We start from the raw sequence: 15,439 nt of genomic DNA on the forward strand, positions 1-15,439 counted from the left end.
GTCTCAAATCCAGGTGTCTTGAGTGTACAATGGAAACTAAATATTGGTCTGTGATCAAGGTGGCACCATGATCTCACTCATTTACATGAATTATATGTCAGCAGCATGAGATCTTTGCAATGAAAAATGGCAATAAACAAACTTAAGTAAATGACAAAAACAATAAATTAGACAAGAGCAATCCGAGATTTCTGACATCCGCTGATCTGGATCCGGTGTTGCAGACCGAAGGGTCCCCCCCTCTAAAAATTGGTCCGCCCTGCCTTTACGGCACATGCATCATTTGGGACCACAGCAGTCGTCTGAGACTGAGTCTCTCCACCCAAAGCGATCAAAAGGAATAATATGATTATTAACCATCAGATGACAAGGTAAGACCTAGATCCTCTTTAAAACCCTACTTCTTTTCTCTGGCCTTTTCTAAATGAGCAATGCATCTCTACTTTTTACTGTCTTTTATTTTTTATTTTATTTTGTCTTTTATTCGTTTTATTGCCTGTTGCAATTTTATTGTTATTTTTAATTTATTTATTTATGATTGGGGTAATTTGGTGCCCATTTTTCTATTTTGTACAGCACTTTGGTCAACTGCTGTTGTTTTACATGTGCTTTAGAAATAAAGGTTGAGTTGAATTGAATGGTGCAAATTTGGTGATAATTTAAGTACTTTTTGACATAATCCTTCAAAGCCTATATAAAGTGATATCTTGATCCAAAATCTGGATCCGGTGTCGCAGACTGAACGGCTCCCCCTAAAAATCAGTCCACCTTGCTTCATTGCGCGTCATTAGCCACGGTGCACGGATTAATACCTCATTTCTGATTACAACTGCACTCCAGTCATCATCTATCTTAGTGACAGATATCTGAAGCTTTTGTACAACAATCATTTCCACATAAATCCAGCATTACTTCATCATAAAAGATGGATAAAGTGATCACAGCACCGCAGTTAAACGAGCTGCTAGCTAATGCATTCACTGTGCGTCAGTCATTTCAAAGCGTCACGGAATTTCACAGAGTTTCTGATTAAAACAGCCTCGTTTTTGCTTAAAACTAACTTTAGAATGATTTAAGAGGTTTTACCTTTATCATCTGATGGTTAATAATCACATTAATCCATTTGATCGCTTTGGGTGAAGAGACTGTCTCTGACGAGCTGCTGTGGTCCAAAATGATGCATGCGCAGTCAAGCAAGGCAACCCGATTTTATTTGGGGGGGGGGGGGGGGGGGGGGGGGGGAGCATTCTGTCTGCAACATCGGATCACTTCAAAAATTCAGTGGTGTCTTCCATGCCCTAATATCTATCTGTGGTGAAAAGTTCGTCAAAATCTGTGCAGTAGATTTGACATAATCCTGCTAACAGACAGACAAATAAATAAAATGCCAGTGATTCACTAACAAGTCTTGTCGAAAGGTCTTTGTGCTGTATTCGGTTTTTACCAGTAGGTGGATTCAACTCCATACAGTTGTGCTTAAAAGTTTACATCCTCTGGCCGAATTTTAGATTTTTTTTTCACCCATATTTCAGAGAATATTAATGATAACCAAAACTTTTTTCTGCTCATGGTTAGTGGTTGGGTGAAGCCATTTACTGTCAAACAACTGTGTTTACTGTTGTTTAAACATATCATTCATATTCTATGAAAAATAGCCAGAAAATCTGTAATTCTACCAGAGTATGTAAAGTTATCAGCCCAACTGTACATAAATCCATTATCCTTCATATAACAACAAACCAACAGACAAACATACAAACCAAACTGCGTTTTTGTTTTTTTGTTTTTGCGGTGGAGTTTTGATGATATGTCACTGAATGTGATGTATTTGTGGTGTTCATGGCTTCTCATACACAAAGGCTGTTTGTCAATTTCTGTATTTCCTCCTCAGATATCATATCATATGATCAAGGATCAAACAATTTTGGCAGAAAAAGTCCATGAATCTTCACAACACATAGTTGGAAGGATAGCATAGTAGGATAGTAGAATCAGCACCTGTCCCCAGGGACAGTCCTTGGCAGACGTAATAAAAAGCCTAATCTTGTCCATTTGAAGATGTTGGACCACAATGATTTTCTTTCACACAGATCTTCACATGGTGTTCAGATTCACTGACTTCCACTAACCAGTTATACAGCTTCATGATGAAGTGGTGTAGAGGAGGATTTTCTTAAAAAGAAGACCTAAAGGTTCAGCTACAATTTATCACAAAGTACATCTGAGATACAAGCCTAGATTTGATGTCTTGGTGAAAGAAAATCCTTCTCTATACCACTTAATCATGAAGCTGTACAACTGGTGAAACAAAATGTAAAACATGCACTGTGCATAATTTCTGTAATAACGGTCACATAAGCCTATAACTTATTCTGGGTTGTCTGGGTGTCCTGGTGGCTTTCCTCACTCTTCTACTTCTTGCACAGTCACTCAGTTTTTGAGAACTGTCTACTCCACATAGATTTACATAGAGTGTCAAACTGTTTTTATTTCTTCATAACTGATGTAAATAAAGTCCAAGACATATACAGGGACTTGGAAAAGTTAATGTATCCATCCCCTGACTTGTCTGAAGAAAACTGGCAATAAAACTGATTACTGTATTTGCAGGTATTATACTAAAGCATTCTATTACTTATGAAACCCATAACCATGGCTTTTAGATTTTTAACTAATTCATATCAGGTTGTAGAGATTTGCTTTCAGTTTGAGTTTAAGGAAGATCATTTTAGATTTTTTTTATTTTTTGTATCAGAAATGGCATAAACAAATTAAAATGTGTGAAATACCAAGTGTTCTAATACTTTTGGAGGGCACTGTAGGTGGACAGCCAAATACTGTTTGAAAATCTTAAAGGACTTGTGCCGGTATCTGAGGTGGAGGTGTAGTCAAGAGGAGGGCAAAATTAGAACAGATCTGACACATACCTGGCACCCATTAGCATGCTGATTTTGCCTTTTTGTGTTCCTCACGTTTCAATATGATTCCACTGCTCTGATTTCCATTTTGCCAAGTTTGAAGGACTTCCTGCATGAAACGCACCGTGCCTCCAACACACTGCCTGGTACTGGTTTAAGCTAGCCACAAAATTACAATCACGTTATATCAAGCTAGCTGAAAGTGTACCTACTCTGAGTATCCCTGAATGAAACAAGTGATTTCTTGGTTCTGCAGCCGTGATTTGTGTAGCATTACAAGAGGCTTTAATTGAATTTTATATACACTCAACAAAAATATAAACGCAACACTTTTGGTTTTGCTCCCATTTTGTATGAGATGAACTCAAAGATCTAAAACTTTTCCACATACACAATATCACCATTTCCCTCAAATATTGTTCACAAACCAGTCTAAATCTGTGATAGTGAGCACTTCTCCTTTGCTGAGATAATCCATCCCACCTCACAGGTGTGCCATACCAAGATGCTGATTAGACACCATGATTAGTGCACAGGTGTGCCTTAGACTGCCCACAATAAAAAGCCACTCTGAAAGGTGCAGTTTTATCACACAGCACAATGCCACAGATGTCGCAAGATTTGAGGGAGCGTGCAATTGGCATGCTGACAGCAGGAATGTCAACCAGAGCTGTTGCTCGTGTATTGAATGTTCATTTCTCTACCATAAGCCGTCTCCAAAGGCGCTTCAGAGAATTTGGCAGTACATCCAACCAGCCTCACAACCGCAGACCACGTGTAACCACACCAGCCCAGGACCTCCACATCCAGCATGTTCACCTCCAAGATGGTCTGAGACCAGCCACTCAGACAGCTGCTGAAACAATCGGTTTTCATAGCCAAAGAATTTCTGCACAAACTGTCAGAAACCATCTCAGGAAAGCTCATCTGCATGCTCGTCGTCCTCATCGGGGTCTCGACCTGACTCCAGTTCGTCGTCGTAACCGACTTGAGTGGGCAAATGCTCACATTCACTGGCGTTTGGCACGTTGGAGAGGTGTTCTCTTCACGGATGAATCCTGGTTCACACTGTCCAGGGCAGATGGCAGACAGCGTGTGTGGCGTCGTGTGGGTGAGCGGTTTTCTGATGTCAATGTTGTGGATCGAGTGGCCCATGGTGGCGGTGGGGATATGGTATGGGCAGGCGTCTGTTATGGACGAAGCACACAGGTGCATTTTATTTTTGGCATTTTGAATGCACAGAGATACCGTGATGAGATCCTGAGGCCCATTGTTGTGCCATACATCCAAGAACATCACCTCATGTTGCAGCAGGATAATGCACGGCCCCATGTTGCAAGGATCTGTACACAATTCTTGGAAGCTGAAAATGTCCCAGTTCTTGCATGGCCGGCATACTCACCAGACATGTCACCCATTGAGCATGTTTGGGATGCTCTGGACCGGCGTATACGACAGCGTGTACCAGTTCCTGCCAATATCCAGCAACTTCGCACAGCCACTGAAGAGGAGTGGACCAACATTCCACAGGCCACAATTGACAACCTGATCAACTCTATGCGAAGGAGATGTGTTGCACTGCATTAGGCAAATGGTGGTCACACCAGATACTGACTGGTATCCCCCCCAATAAAACAAAACTCCACCTTTCAGAGTGGCCTTTTATTGTGGACAGTCTAAGGCACACCTGTGCAGTAATCATGGTGTCTAATCAGCATCTTGATATGGCACACCTGTGAGATGGGATGGATTATCTCAGCAAAGGAGAAGTGCTCACTATCACAGATTTAGACTGGTTTGTGAACAATATTTGAGGGAAATGGTGATATTGTGTATGTGGAAAAAGTTTTAGATCTTTGAGTTCATCTCATACAAAATGGGAGCAAAACCAAAAGTGTTGCGTTTATATTTTTGTTGAGTGTATATATATATATATATATATATATATACACGCACGCACACACACACAGTGGGGAAAATAAGCATTGAAGTTTTCCCACTTACAAAAAATGGAGAGGTCTATAATTTTTATCGTAGGTACACTTCAACTGAGAGAATCTAAAAAGAAAAACAGAAAATCACATTGTATGATTTTTAAATAATTAATTTGCATTTTATCAAATAGGGGATCAAATAAGTATTTGATCCCCTACCAACCAGCAAGAATTCTGGCTCTCACAGACCTGTTAATTTTTCTTTAAGAAGCCCTCCTATTCTGCACTCTTTACTTCTTTACCAAAGAGCTGTCTAAGGACATCAGGGACAAAATTGCAGACCTGCACAAGGCTGGGATGGACAACAGGACAACACGCAAGCAGCTTGGTAAGAAGGTAACAACTGTTGGCTTAATTATTAGAAAGTGGAAGAAACACAAGATGACTGTCAATTTTCCTCAGTCTGGGGCTCCATGCAAGATCTCACCTTGTGTGGTAAGGATGATTCTGAGAAAGCCCAGAACAACACAGGAGGACCTGGTGATGACCTGAAGAGAGCTGGGACCACAGTCACAGAGATTACATTAGTACACCATCATGGTTTAAAATCCTGCAGGGCAGCAAGGTCCCCCTGCTCAAGCCAGCACATGTCCAGGCCCGTTTGAAGTTCGCCAGTGACCATCTGGATGATCCAGAGGAGGCATGGGAGAAGGTCATGTGGTCAGATAAGACCAAAATAGAGCTTTTTGGTATCAACTCCACTCACCGTATTTGGAGGAGGAGGAAGGATGAGCACAACCCCAAGAACACCGTCCCAACTGTGAAGCATGGGGGTGGAAATATTATACTTTGGGGGTGCTTTTCTGCAAAGGGGACAGGACGACTGCACCGTATTGAAGGGAGGATGGATGGGGTCATGAATCGCGAGAATTTGGTAAACAACCTCCTTCCCTCAGTAAGAGCACTGAAGATGGGTCGTGGTTGGGTCTTCCAGCATGACAATGACCCCAAACACACAGCCAGGGCAACTAAGGATGGGTCCGTAAGAAGCATTTCAAGGTCCTGGAGTGGCCTGGCCAGTCTCCAGACCTGAACCCAACAGAAAATCTTTGGAGAGAGCGGAAACTCAGTGTTGCATAGTGACAGCTCTGAAACCTTAAAGATCTGGAGAAGCTCTGTATGGAAGAGTGGACCAAAATCCCTGCGGCAGTGTGCAAACTTGGTCAAGTGATGCATTTTGCATCAGGACTCTGCTTCATTGTGGAGTAGAGTGGAGAAGGATTTTCTTTCCCCAAAACAGATCAAATCTGGGCTTGTATCTCAGATATACTTCTTTTTTTGAGGTTCTCTCCCTCAGCCCCAACCAGTCCCAGCAGAGGACTGCCCCTCCCTGGGCCTGGTTCTGCTGGAGGTTTCTTCCTGTTAAAAGGGAGTTTTTCCTTCCCACTGTAGCCAAGTGCTTGCTCACAGGGGGTCGTTTTTGACCGTTGGGGTTTTACATAATTATTGTATGGCCTTGCCTTACAATATAAAGCGCCTTGGGGCAACTGTTTGTTGTGATTTGGCGCTATATAAAAAAATTGATTGATTGATTGATTGATTGTCTTCTTTAGTCTTCTTTTGAAGAAAATCCTTTATTTAATTATGAAGCTGCATAACTGGTGATACAAAATGCAAAATTTGCACTGTGCACAATTTCTCCAATCACATCCACCTTAGCCTTTAACTTTTTCTGTGTGTCTTTCTTGGTGGCTTTCCTCACTCTTCTCCTTCTTGCACAGTCACTCAGTTTTTGAGAACTGTGTACTCCATGCAGATTTACCATAGAGTGCCATACTGTTTGTATTTCTTCATAACTGATGTAATTAAAGTCTAAAACATATTCAGTGGCAGCTTTACCATCAGAGATTCTCATCCACAATGACCACAAAAGATTCCAAGCTGTCAGTGATGTTAAAAGGGGCAGCATACTGCATTAAGAACAGGAGTATGTAAACTTTTCATCAGGGTCATTTGATTAGTTTCTGTTGACATTATGATTTAAAAAGGGTAAACACAGTTGTTTGGCAATAAATGGCTTCAACCAACCACTGGGTTATTTCACGATTTTTTTTTTTATAGGTATGTTAGCACTAGCTTTCTGAATACACCATGAACTCATGATGCGTCTCAGAGACTCACACTCGAGCCGGAAATACGCTGGTCTGCCAAACTTGGAAAATTCAAGCAAAAACAGGGTGCCCTCATGGTGGTACATAGGTACCTATATATGTGGTAGGGAGAGTTTAATACTGATGGGCCAGTATATCATGCAGCACTAATTTAAAATTATTAATGAACAGACTTTGTCTGTTCATTAAATACTTTTGTTCAGACAAAGGTATTTATCTCCTGGATCAACAGCTACTTGACAGAGAGGCCACAGTACGTCAGGCTGGGCAGGCAGTTGCTGGAACTGCGCTAACAAGCATTGGCGCTCCCCAGGGAACGGTCCTCTCACCTTTTCTTTTCACACTGTAGACATCTGACTTCACCTACAGGACTCCAACATGTCATATGCAGAAATATTGTGATGACAAGGCTGTGGTGGCCTGTGTGAGGGGAGGGGACGCGACGGAGTATAAGGCAGTCATCAGGGAGATCACCAACTGGAGCAGGTGCAATGGGCTGGTGTTGAACACCAGCAAAACAAAGGAAATGACAGTTGACTTTCGCAGGAGGAAAGCACAACACCAACTAGTCAATATAGACGATGTGGGCATTGAGGTGGTCCCCACGTACAAGTACCTCAGAGTCCACATTGACAATAGACTGGACTGGTCGGTGCAGGTAAATGCTGCATATAAAAGGGGACAAAGCACACTGTTCTTCAGAAGACTGAAATCCTTTGATGTTTGTAACGATATGCTTTTCCTTTTTTAATCAGTCTGTGGAGGCCAGCACTGTATTCTTTGCTGTTGTGTGTTGAGGGACAGCATGTCTGTCAGGGACAGTAACAGACTAGACAAATTTGTCAGGAAGTGTGTGTCAGTGATGGGGAGGGAGGTGGTCTCTGTGGGTGAACTGGTGGAGAGCAGGATGAGGTGTATTATGAACTCTATGATTAACAACAAATCTCATCCTCTACACGACACTGGTTGCTCAGAAAAGTAACCGTAGTGACAGACTCCTCTCCATGAGATGCAGGACTGAGAGGTATAGAAGATCATTTGTCCCGGCCGCCATGAGACTGCTTAACGCTTCTTGTTAATGTATTTTTACATTTGTTTTATTTATTGGTATTTTATTGAATGGATGAATTGTGTATGTATGTATGCTCTCGGACAGATGAATTTCCCCTAAAAGGGGATGAATAAAGTATCTATCTATCAACTCATTTGGAATTCTCATGAATTCATTTTTTGCTGACCACCAACTAAAGCTAATTATTTACACACGGCCAAATGTTACAATGTTAAACAAGGAAATGAAATTAAAAATCTTGAATCTCATCCAGAACACCCCCTGAATTTGCTCAACTATTCTTTGGCACAAGGACCAAAATACCATTTTCTTATGTCCACCGGTCTTTCAGTTACAGTGAAGGCAGTGGCATAATTTTCCCCCTCCACTGCTGGCTGGCAGAAGAACCCCCACAGAAAATATGATCACATACCAAATGGTTCCAAAAACTGGTAGAGCTTCTCTCCAATGGAAATTGCTTCAGAATACTGCCGCATGTAATAGTGGATGATGGCCTGATTGTAACACAGTAAATTATTTTCAACATCGTCCAGCCCTTCCGTGTCGTCTGCTGAGGTGTGAACCTTCAGGAACAAAGAAATGAGAATGAAGTCCAACAAACCACAAACAGGCAACAAGTGATATCATTTCCTGTTTCCCCAATTACCTGGTTCTTCATTGACATAAGGATCTGCTGCAAAGTTCCTGTGGTAGTCTGGCCACTTTTGTAAAACTCCACAATTGCTATATTCATGGCAATCTTGTAGTCATCTTTGTTTAGCTCTTGAAGACCTTCAAGGTGTTTGAGACACTCTCCATACTTCCCAGCCTGTGAGAGACAGCATAAATATGTTCATGAGAATGTACGGAGCATTTTGCTATTTAAATAGCGCTAAGACACACACACACACACACACACACACACACACACACACACACACACACACACACACACACACACACACACACACACACACACACCCCGCCCGTTATAATAAACGTGTTGGTGCAGCATTTCGTGTGTGCATACAAGACTGAACAGCAGGTTACTCATGAAACAAAACACGATGTCGCTTTCAAACACTGAACTGAAACTCCCCTCAATGTTGGATTAGCTGGGGAAGATGAAGACAACACACTAGAAATTGTTTTTTTCCTTATTTATTCCTTTATTGGTTTGTTTTACTGGTGCTTATAGCTGATAAAACTTGGATAGAGTTACTTGCACCAGTGCTAGTGAAGTATAAAATTACGTGCACCGCTCGAATAATACGTGCACAAACTAGCACATGCACGTACTATTTCGAGCCCTGCTATAAGCATTCATTATTGGCTACAAAGCGGACCTACTACTCTGAATTGATCAACAAAAACAAACATAACTCAAAGTTCTTGTTCGACACGGTGGCAACACTTATTCATGGACAACCACCTGTAGTTCGCTCTCCTTTTACAGCACAAGATTTCCTGGATTACTTTGAGAATAGAAGACATTAGGTTAAACATATCCCAGCATGCCTTAACCCAGCCACTACGCCCTACAATTGAGGTGGGCGCCACTACTGAGGTATTACCTAGATTGACAGAATTTGATAGTATCTCTCTTGGCATGCTGTCGAAACTCGTAAGGTCAACAAAAAGCACAATCTGTTTATTTGATCCTACACCAACGAAACTGTTTAAGGACCTGTGGCCCACTCTTGGGCCGAATGTGCTGGAAATTATTAATCTTTCTTTAACTTCTGGATTTGTCCCTAAATGTTTCAAATCTGCAGTGATTAAACCATTACTTAAGAAACCTAATATTGACCCTTGTGTACTGAACAACTATCAATATTAAATCTATCATTTTGCTCTAAAATTCTGGAAACAGTGGTGTCACAGCAGCTCATAGACCATCTTACTGCTTTTAGAAAATATCATTCCACAGAGACGGCTCTCACTAAATGGACTCGGACACCACTACGGTTCTGTTGCTGTTAGATCTCAGTGCTGCATTTGATACAGTGGATCATCATATTCTACTTGATAGGCTGGAAAATCATTTTGGGATTACTGGGAGTGCCCTTGCATGGCTTACATCATACTTGACCAGTCGTTCTCACTGTGTTTTGTACAGTAACACTACCTATAACCTTAGTGACACGAAATTTGGGGTTCCACAGGGGTCTGTCTTAGGCCCCCTGCTTTTCTCCCTTTATACAGCACCCCTTGGGCACATATTGCGGTGTTTTGGGATTACCTTTCACTGCTATGCAGATGATGCTCAGTTATACATGCCGATAACTGCTGGTAATCTCGTTCACATAAAATCCTTAGAAGATTGCCTTGCAGCAGTGACAAGTTGGATGTCTAGAAACTTTCTACTTCTAAACTCTGATAAGACTGAAATGATGGTTCTTGGTCCAGTGAGACATCGGCATCAATTTGACCAGTTAACGTTCAGCCTAGGCTCGTGTGTCATACATCACACCTACAAAGTGAGGAACCTTGGGGTAATTTTTGATCCTACGTTGTCCTTTGGCCTCCACATTAGAAATATTATGAGGACTGCTTTCTTCCACCTGTGAAATATAGCGAAGAGTCGTCCCATCCTGTCTATGGCTGATGCTGAGACCCTGATCCATGTGTTTATCTCTTCTAGATTGGACTACTGCAATGTTCTATTTTCTGGTTTACCGCAGTCTAGCATTAGGGCTCTCCAAATGGTTTAGAATGCTGCAACCAGACTTTTGACATGAAGCAGAAAGTTCGACCATATTACACTAATTTTGGCATCCCTTCACTGGCTTCCTGTCCCAGTGAGATTGTTGGGAAAGTGTAGGAACACGGACCCACAACAGGGGGCGCAAATGAACGGACAATGGAGAAAGTCAAATCACAAAGTTTTACTGTTGTGAATTCACACAACAAACACAACAGATTACAAATACAGCAGTAACCGAATTCCAAAGGTGTCGTGTGGGCAGGCTCGACGATAGGAGACGTCTGTCCGAGTCGAACCGGAACCACCCGATTTCCTCTGCCACCGAACCCCGGGGATACTGGAGCCGCCAAGTCCCGAACCCCAGGTGGCCACTGCCTCCGCTCGTCGGATCCGGTACTGCTGGCAAGGAACAAAAACAGTCAGGTGTGGGTGCGGCTGCACCCAGCAACACACAGGGTGGAACACCACCTCCACCTCTTGTCAGGAAAACACTAAAGTGCAGGAGTGTGAGTACTTATCCAAATACTGTTTCCTGCTGCTCTTCTCTCTCTCTGTATAAAGGCAAAAGGTAATTAAGGTTGATATAATCGGCTGGATACGTTACCTCCTTGGTAAAACGATATCTCGGCAATGAGGTGGAGATGCCGTCCTGCTGATATACCTCCCTGTTGATTGATATCAGCTGTCTCGTCTCAGGTGATGGGTGACAGCTGTCACCCTGGCTGCTCCTGTGAGGTGACAGCGCCCTCTGGTGCCTGGAGCCCGCACTCCAGACAGGGCGCCCTCTGGTGGTGGTGGGCCAGCAGTACCTCCTCTTCGGCGGCCCACACAACAGAGATCAGATTTTAAGGTTCTGCTACTAGTCTATAAAAGTGTTCATGGACTGGCACCTCCCTACCTAGCTGACCTAACTAAACCTTACGTACTGGCCCGGGCTTTGTGTTCTCAGGGTGCAGGACTACTTTGTGTCCCTAGGGTGAATAAGAAGTCTGCGGGTCACAGAGCTTTATCTTATCGTGCCCTTGTTCTGAGGAATGATCTCCCTGCATCACTAAAATAGTCAGATTCTGTGGAGACTTTCAAGTCCAGACTTAAGACGCACTTATTTTCCTTTTCATATGGCTAGCATACTGGTACAGTTTTGTTTTACCCTTTTTACTCTTTTAATTAATTTTATTAGGAAACGGAGCGTGCCGCGGCCTCAGCTTTACCTAAATCCTGTGTCTGTCTGTGTCTGGGCTAGTGACGATCACCTTAGTATTTCTTCTGTTTTTCTTGTTGTTTAATGCTGGCAAATTACACGGTATTTCTTGTCTTTCTGATGCCTGATTCTGTTTTTTCTCTCTGTTTAAGGTGCAGCTCCATCAAGAGATGGGAGTTGTATTTGTGTAGGCGACCCTCCTGTCCTGTGCACCAACAGCATTTCTTGTATATTTGTCTGTGAATTGTTCTGTGAATTGTTCTGTAATTTATGTTTGTAGCATGGCCCAAGCAGAGGGTCACCCCTTTGAGTCTGGTCTGCTTGAGGCAACTCTGTTGTGATTTGGTGCTATATAAATGAAAATAAATTGAAACTGAAATTCTTTCAAAATCAAGTGAGTTTTTGCTTTTACCAACACAAAATTACAAATGATCACACACCCATTAATGTTTTTATATTTTTTCCATTAATCTGTTATTTTTATGACTTAAGTAACATACCGAATTTACAAACATAACATTTTAAAAACTTGTCATTTGAATCACAATATTTTATTATCTGTCTACTCTTAAAAAAAAAAAAAAAAATGGTACAGCCTGCTGGACATTATTCCACAACAAGAAATAGCCTGGTATTGCCTTGTAATCTGTATTGGGTCATTCCGTGTGAAATCATCAGATTTTCCAAAATCTTCCCCAGTCACCAACTCGGATTCTCATAATTTTTTTTTTTTTTTTTTTAAACAAGCAAATGCATTTTAAGCTTTTTTTCATTTTTCAAAGACATTATCTCATCTGAAAATGCAGATATAAAGCTCAAATTTGGAACACACCCTATTTGGGAACCCCACAGTAGTAAATTTTAAAAAAGGGATACAGAGCTAATTTTTCATTCTGCAGCATCACAAAAATGGCAGTTTGTCTATTCTCACAAAAAAATTACAAAATTTCAAAGAGCTGTACTAAAGAAGAGATTCAATGGATAATCTTCATATTGTAGAATACACATATCTGGGGTATTAGTTATATGAGTGTAAAATATTGTGGTCATAACACGAAGGGTTTCTGAATTTTTGACTCTTGAATGCCGAACATGATCGTAGAATGTCAAAAATAGGCCTCCAGTCTCTTTATGATTTGACCATGTGGGCAAGTTCTTAGCCACTTAATAATTTTTTTGTTGAGAGCATATTGATATACCATTTCAAGCATAAAAGTATGTTGAATTATTGTTTTAAATAAAAAAAAAAAATTAAAATGTAATAATTCAAAATTATCTCTCAATTTACTCTCGGAGTACAGCTTTTCAAAACTTTGTAACAAAACTTTGTAACAAAATTGTGTTGATGACTGAATTGCTAATTTTATGATGCCATGAGAGAACAAATAAGCTCAGTAATCTGTGTTTCAAAGTTGATCCATTATTTTGGGGTGCAAAATATTGTAAATACCAAATTAGAGCTTTATGCTTCCATTCAGAGCAGATATATTGCTTTCTGAATATGCAAATACAGGTTCAAAATTGGTTCGCGCCATTGTTATGGTACCCTACTTTGCAATTTTTTTTCACTATGAAGGCATTTCAGCTAGAGAAAAAATTTTGACATAAGGTTGGTATATCAATATGCTCTCGAAAAAAAAAAAAAAATTATGAGGTGCCTGAGCACTTGCCCACATGGTCAAATCATAAAGAGACGGTAGGCCTATTTTTGACATTCTACGATCATTTTTGATTTTCAAGAGTCAATAATTCAAAAACCCTTCAAGTTATGACCACAATGTTTGACACACATAACTAGTACCCCAGATATGTGTATTCTGCAATATGAAGATTATCCATTGACTCCTTTCTTTAGTACAGCTCTGAATTTTTGTAATTTTTTTGCGAGAATGGAAAAAACTACCATTTTTGTGATGCTACAGAATGGAAAATTAGGTCTGTATCCCATTTTTGAAATTTACTACTGTATCTTGGGTGCCCAAATAGGGTGTATTCCAAATTTGAGCTTTATATCTGCATTTTTAGCTGAGATAATGCCTTTTAAAAATGAAAAAAGCTCAAAAAGCCCTAATTAAAAAAATTATATCGAAAAACAACTACTTGGAATTAAGCAGAAATATTTCGCATGTATTCATCAAACATATGTGGATACTAAAAAAAATAAATCATGAGAATCCTAGTTGGTGACCTGGGAGGCACAGAATGACCCTATTTTACAGTAAGGATTGTAGTGCAGTCTATATTTAGTAATCAAACAGTAAAATTAATTAGCATGTAAAATTCAAATCAGTTTTAGTAGCAACCTAAAATCCAGCAGTGCAACTAAACATCTTACAGAAAAATATGTGATGTTCTATTCCATGTCATTTCATGTTATGTTTAGGTCACATAAGAATGTTTACAAGGTTAAAAACACATTAATATTGAATGGACACAGCATTCGAAAAGTGAGGTAGAGCAGCCGTCAGGCACATGAGTGTTTTTCTCTCAACTGAACCATGCAACCACTTTTATTTAACGTTTTTGAATTGGATTACGTCTCATCATTCACACTGGGTGAAGTTTCTCACCTGGTAAGTTTTTGATTGCCTTGATGCACTCAACATCATGCCCTCACACCAGACCATGTTCAACATTTTGTCATTTTTGTTTGTTTGATTTTGGACAAATGACAGCATCTCATAAAATATCCTTCTGCACAGATTTAAAATCATCAAAATCAGTGTCTCTATTCAACGATCATCCCATTAGTGAAATCTTACACCCATTCATATAAAAACAAGATCAACTTTTGTAATTAGCTTGGCCATGTTTTCTCTGCTACCAGTGGCAACAAACTCATGCACAGATCATGCTTTTAAAAATAAAAGCATTAATGCTGTGCTGAAATATGAATCACTGGAAATGGTGTAACATTACATCTAACAGCAGCTACAAACATGGAAACAAAAAGCAAACAGGACTGCGGCATTTTACTCCCGCTGCAGTCTTGAGAAATGCACTGGGATGCTTCTGCTTTAAGTGCTTGAGCGTGGAAGTTGTACTGCTGTGATATGGGATTTGTAACTTGCAGAGCTTTCAGAGCACCATGTTGTTTGGTCACTGCTTAAAATACTCCCATACTTTAGAAAAATGTTTATAAGTCTAGCTGCGGATGGAAAGAAGCTGTTTTTGTCTTGAGGTTTTACTCCTGATGGACCTCAGACGTCTGCTAGAGGGGAGGGTGACAAAACGTTTGTGTCCTGGGTGGGAGGGCTCAGCCAAAATCTTCCTTGCTCGCCTTGGGGACCTGGAGGTATACAGGTCATGTAGGGATGGCAGACTGCTGTTGATCATCTTCTCTGCTTTATGGATGATACGCTGCAGTCTGCCTCCATCCTTAGCAGTCGCAGCAGCGTACGAGACAGCGATGGAAGAGAAAAGGATGGATTCAATAATGGCAGTGTAGAAGTGCACC

At 40.9% G+C, this 15,439-nt stretch overlaps 1 protein-coding gene across 2 annotated transcripts in view; it reads right to left on the reverse strand.

Annotated features, from left to right (window-relative positions):
- The window catches only part of cnot10 (CCR4-NOT transcription complex, subunit 10), a 205,329-nt gene that overhangs the window by 152,956 nt on the left and 36,934 nt on the right, over window positions 1-15,439 (reverse strand). For both annotated transcript variants that reach the window (XM_034173745.1, XM_034173746.1), the window contains exons 3-4: window positions 8,742-8,903; window positions 8,508-8,658 (exon numbers count right to left, since the gene is read on the reverse strand). In XM_034173745.1, the coding sequence (XP_034029636.1) occupies window positions 8,508-8,658; window positions 8,742-8,903 (313 nt within the window). The remainder of the gene's footprint in view (window positions 1-8,507; window positions 8,659-8,741; window positions 8,904-15,439) is intronic.

The sequence above is a fragment of the Thalassophryne amazonica genome, chromosome 7, assembly GCF_902500255.1.
Source record: "Thalassophryne amazonica chromosome 7, fThaAma1.1, whole genome shotgun sequence".
Classification (NCBI taxonomy): Eukaryota; Metazoa; Chordata; class Actinopteri; order Batrachoidiformes; family Batrachoididae; genus Thalassophryne; species Thalassophryne amazonica.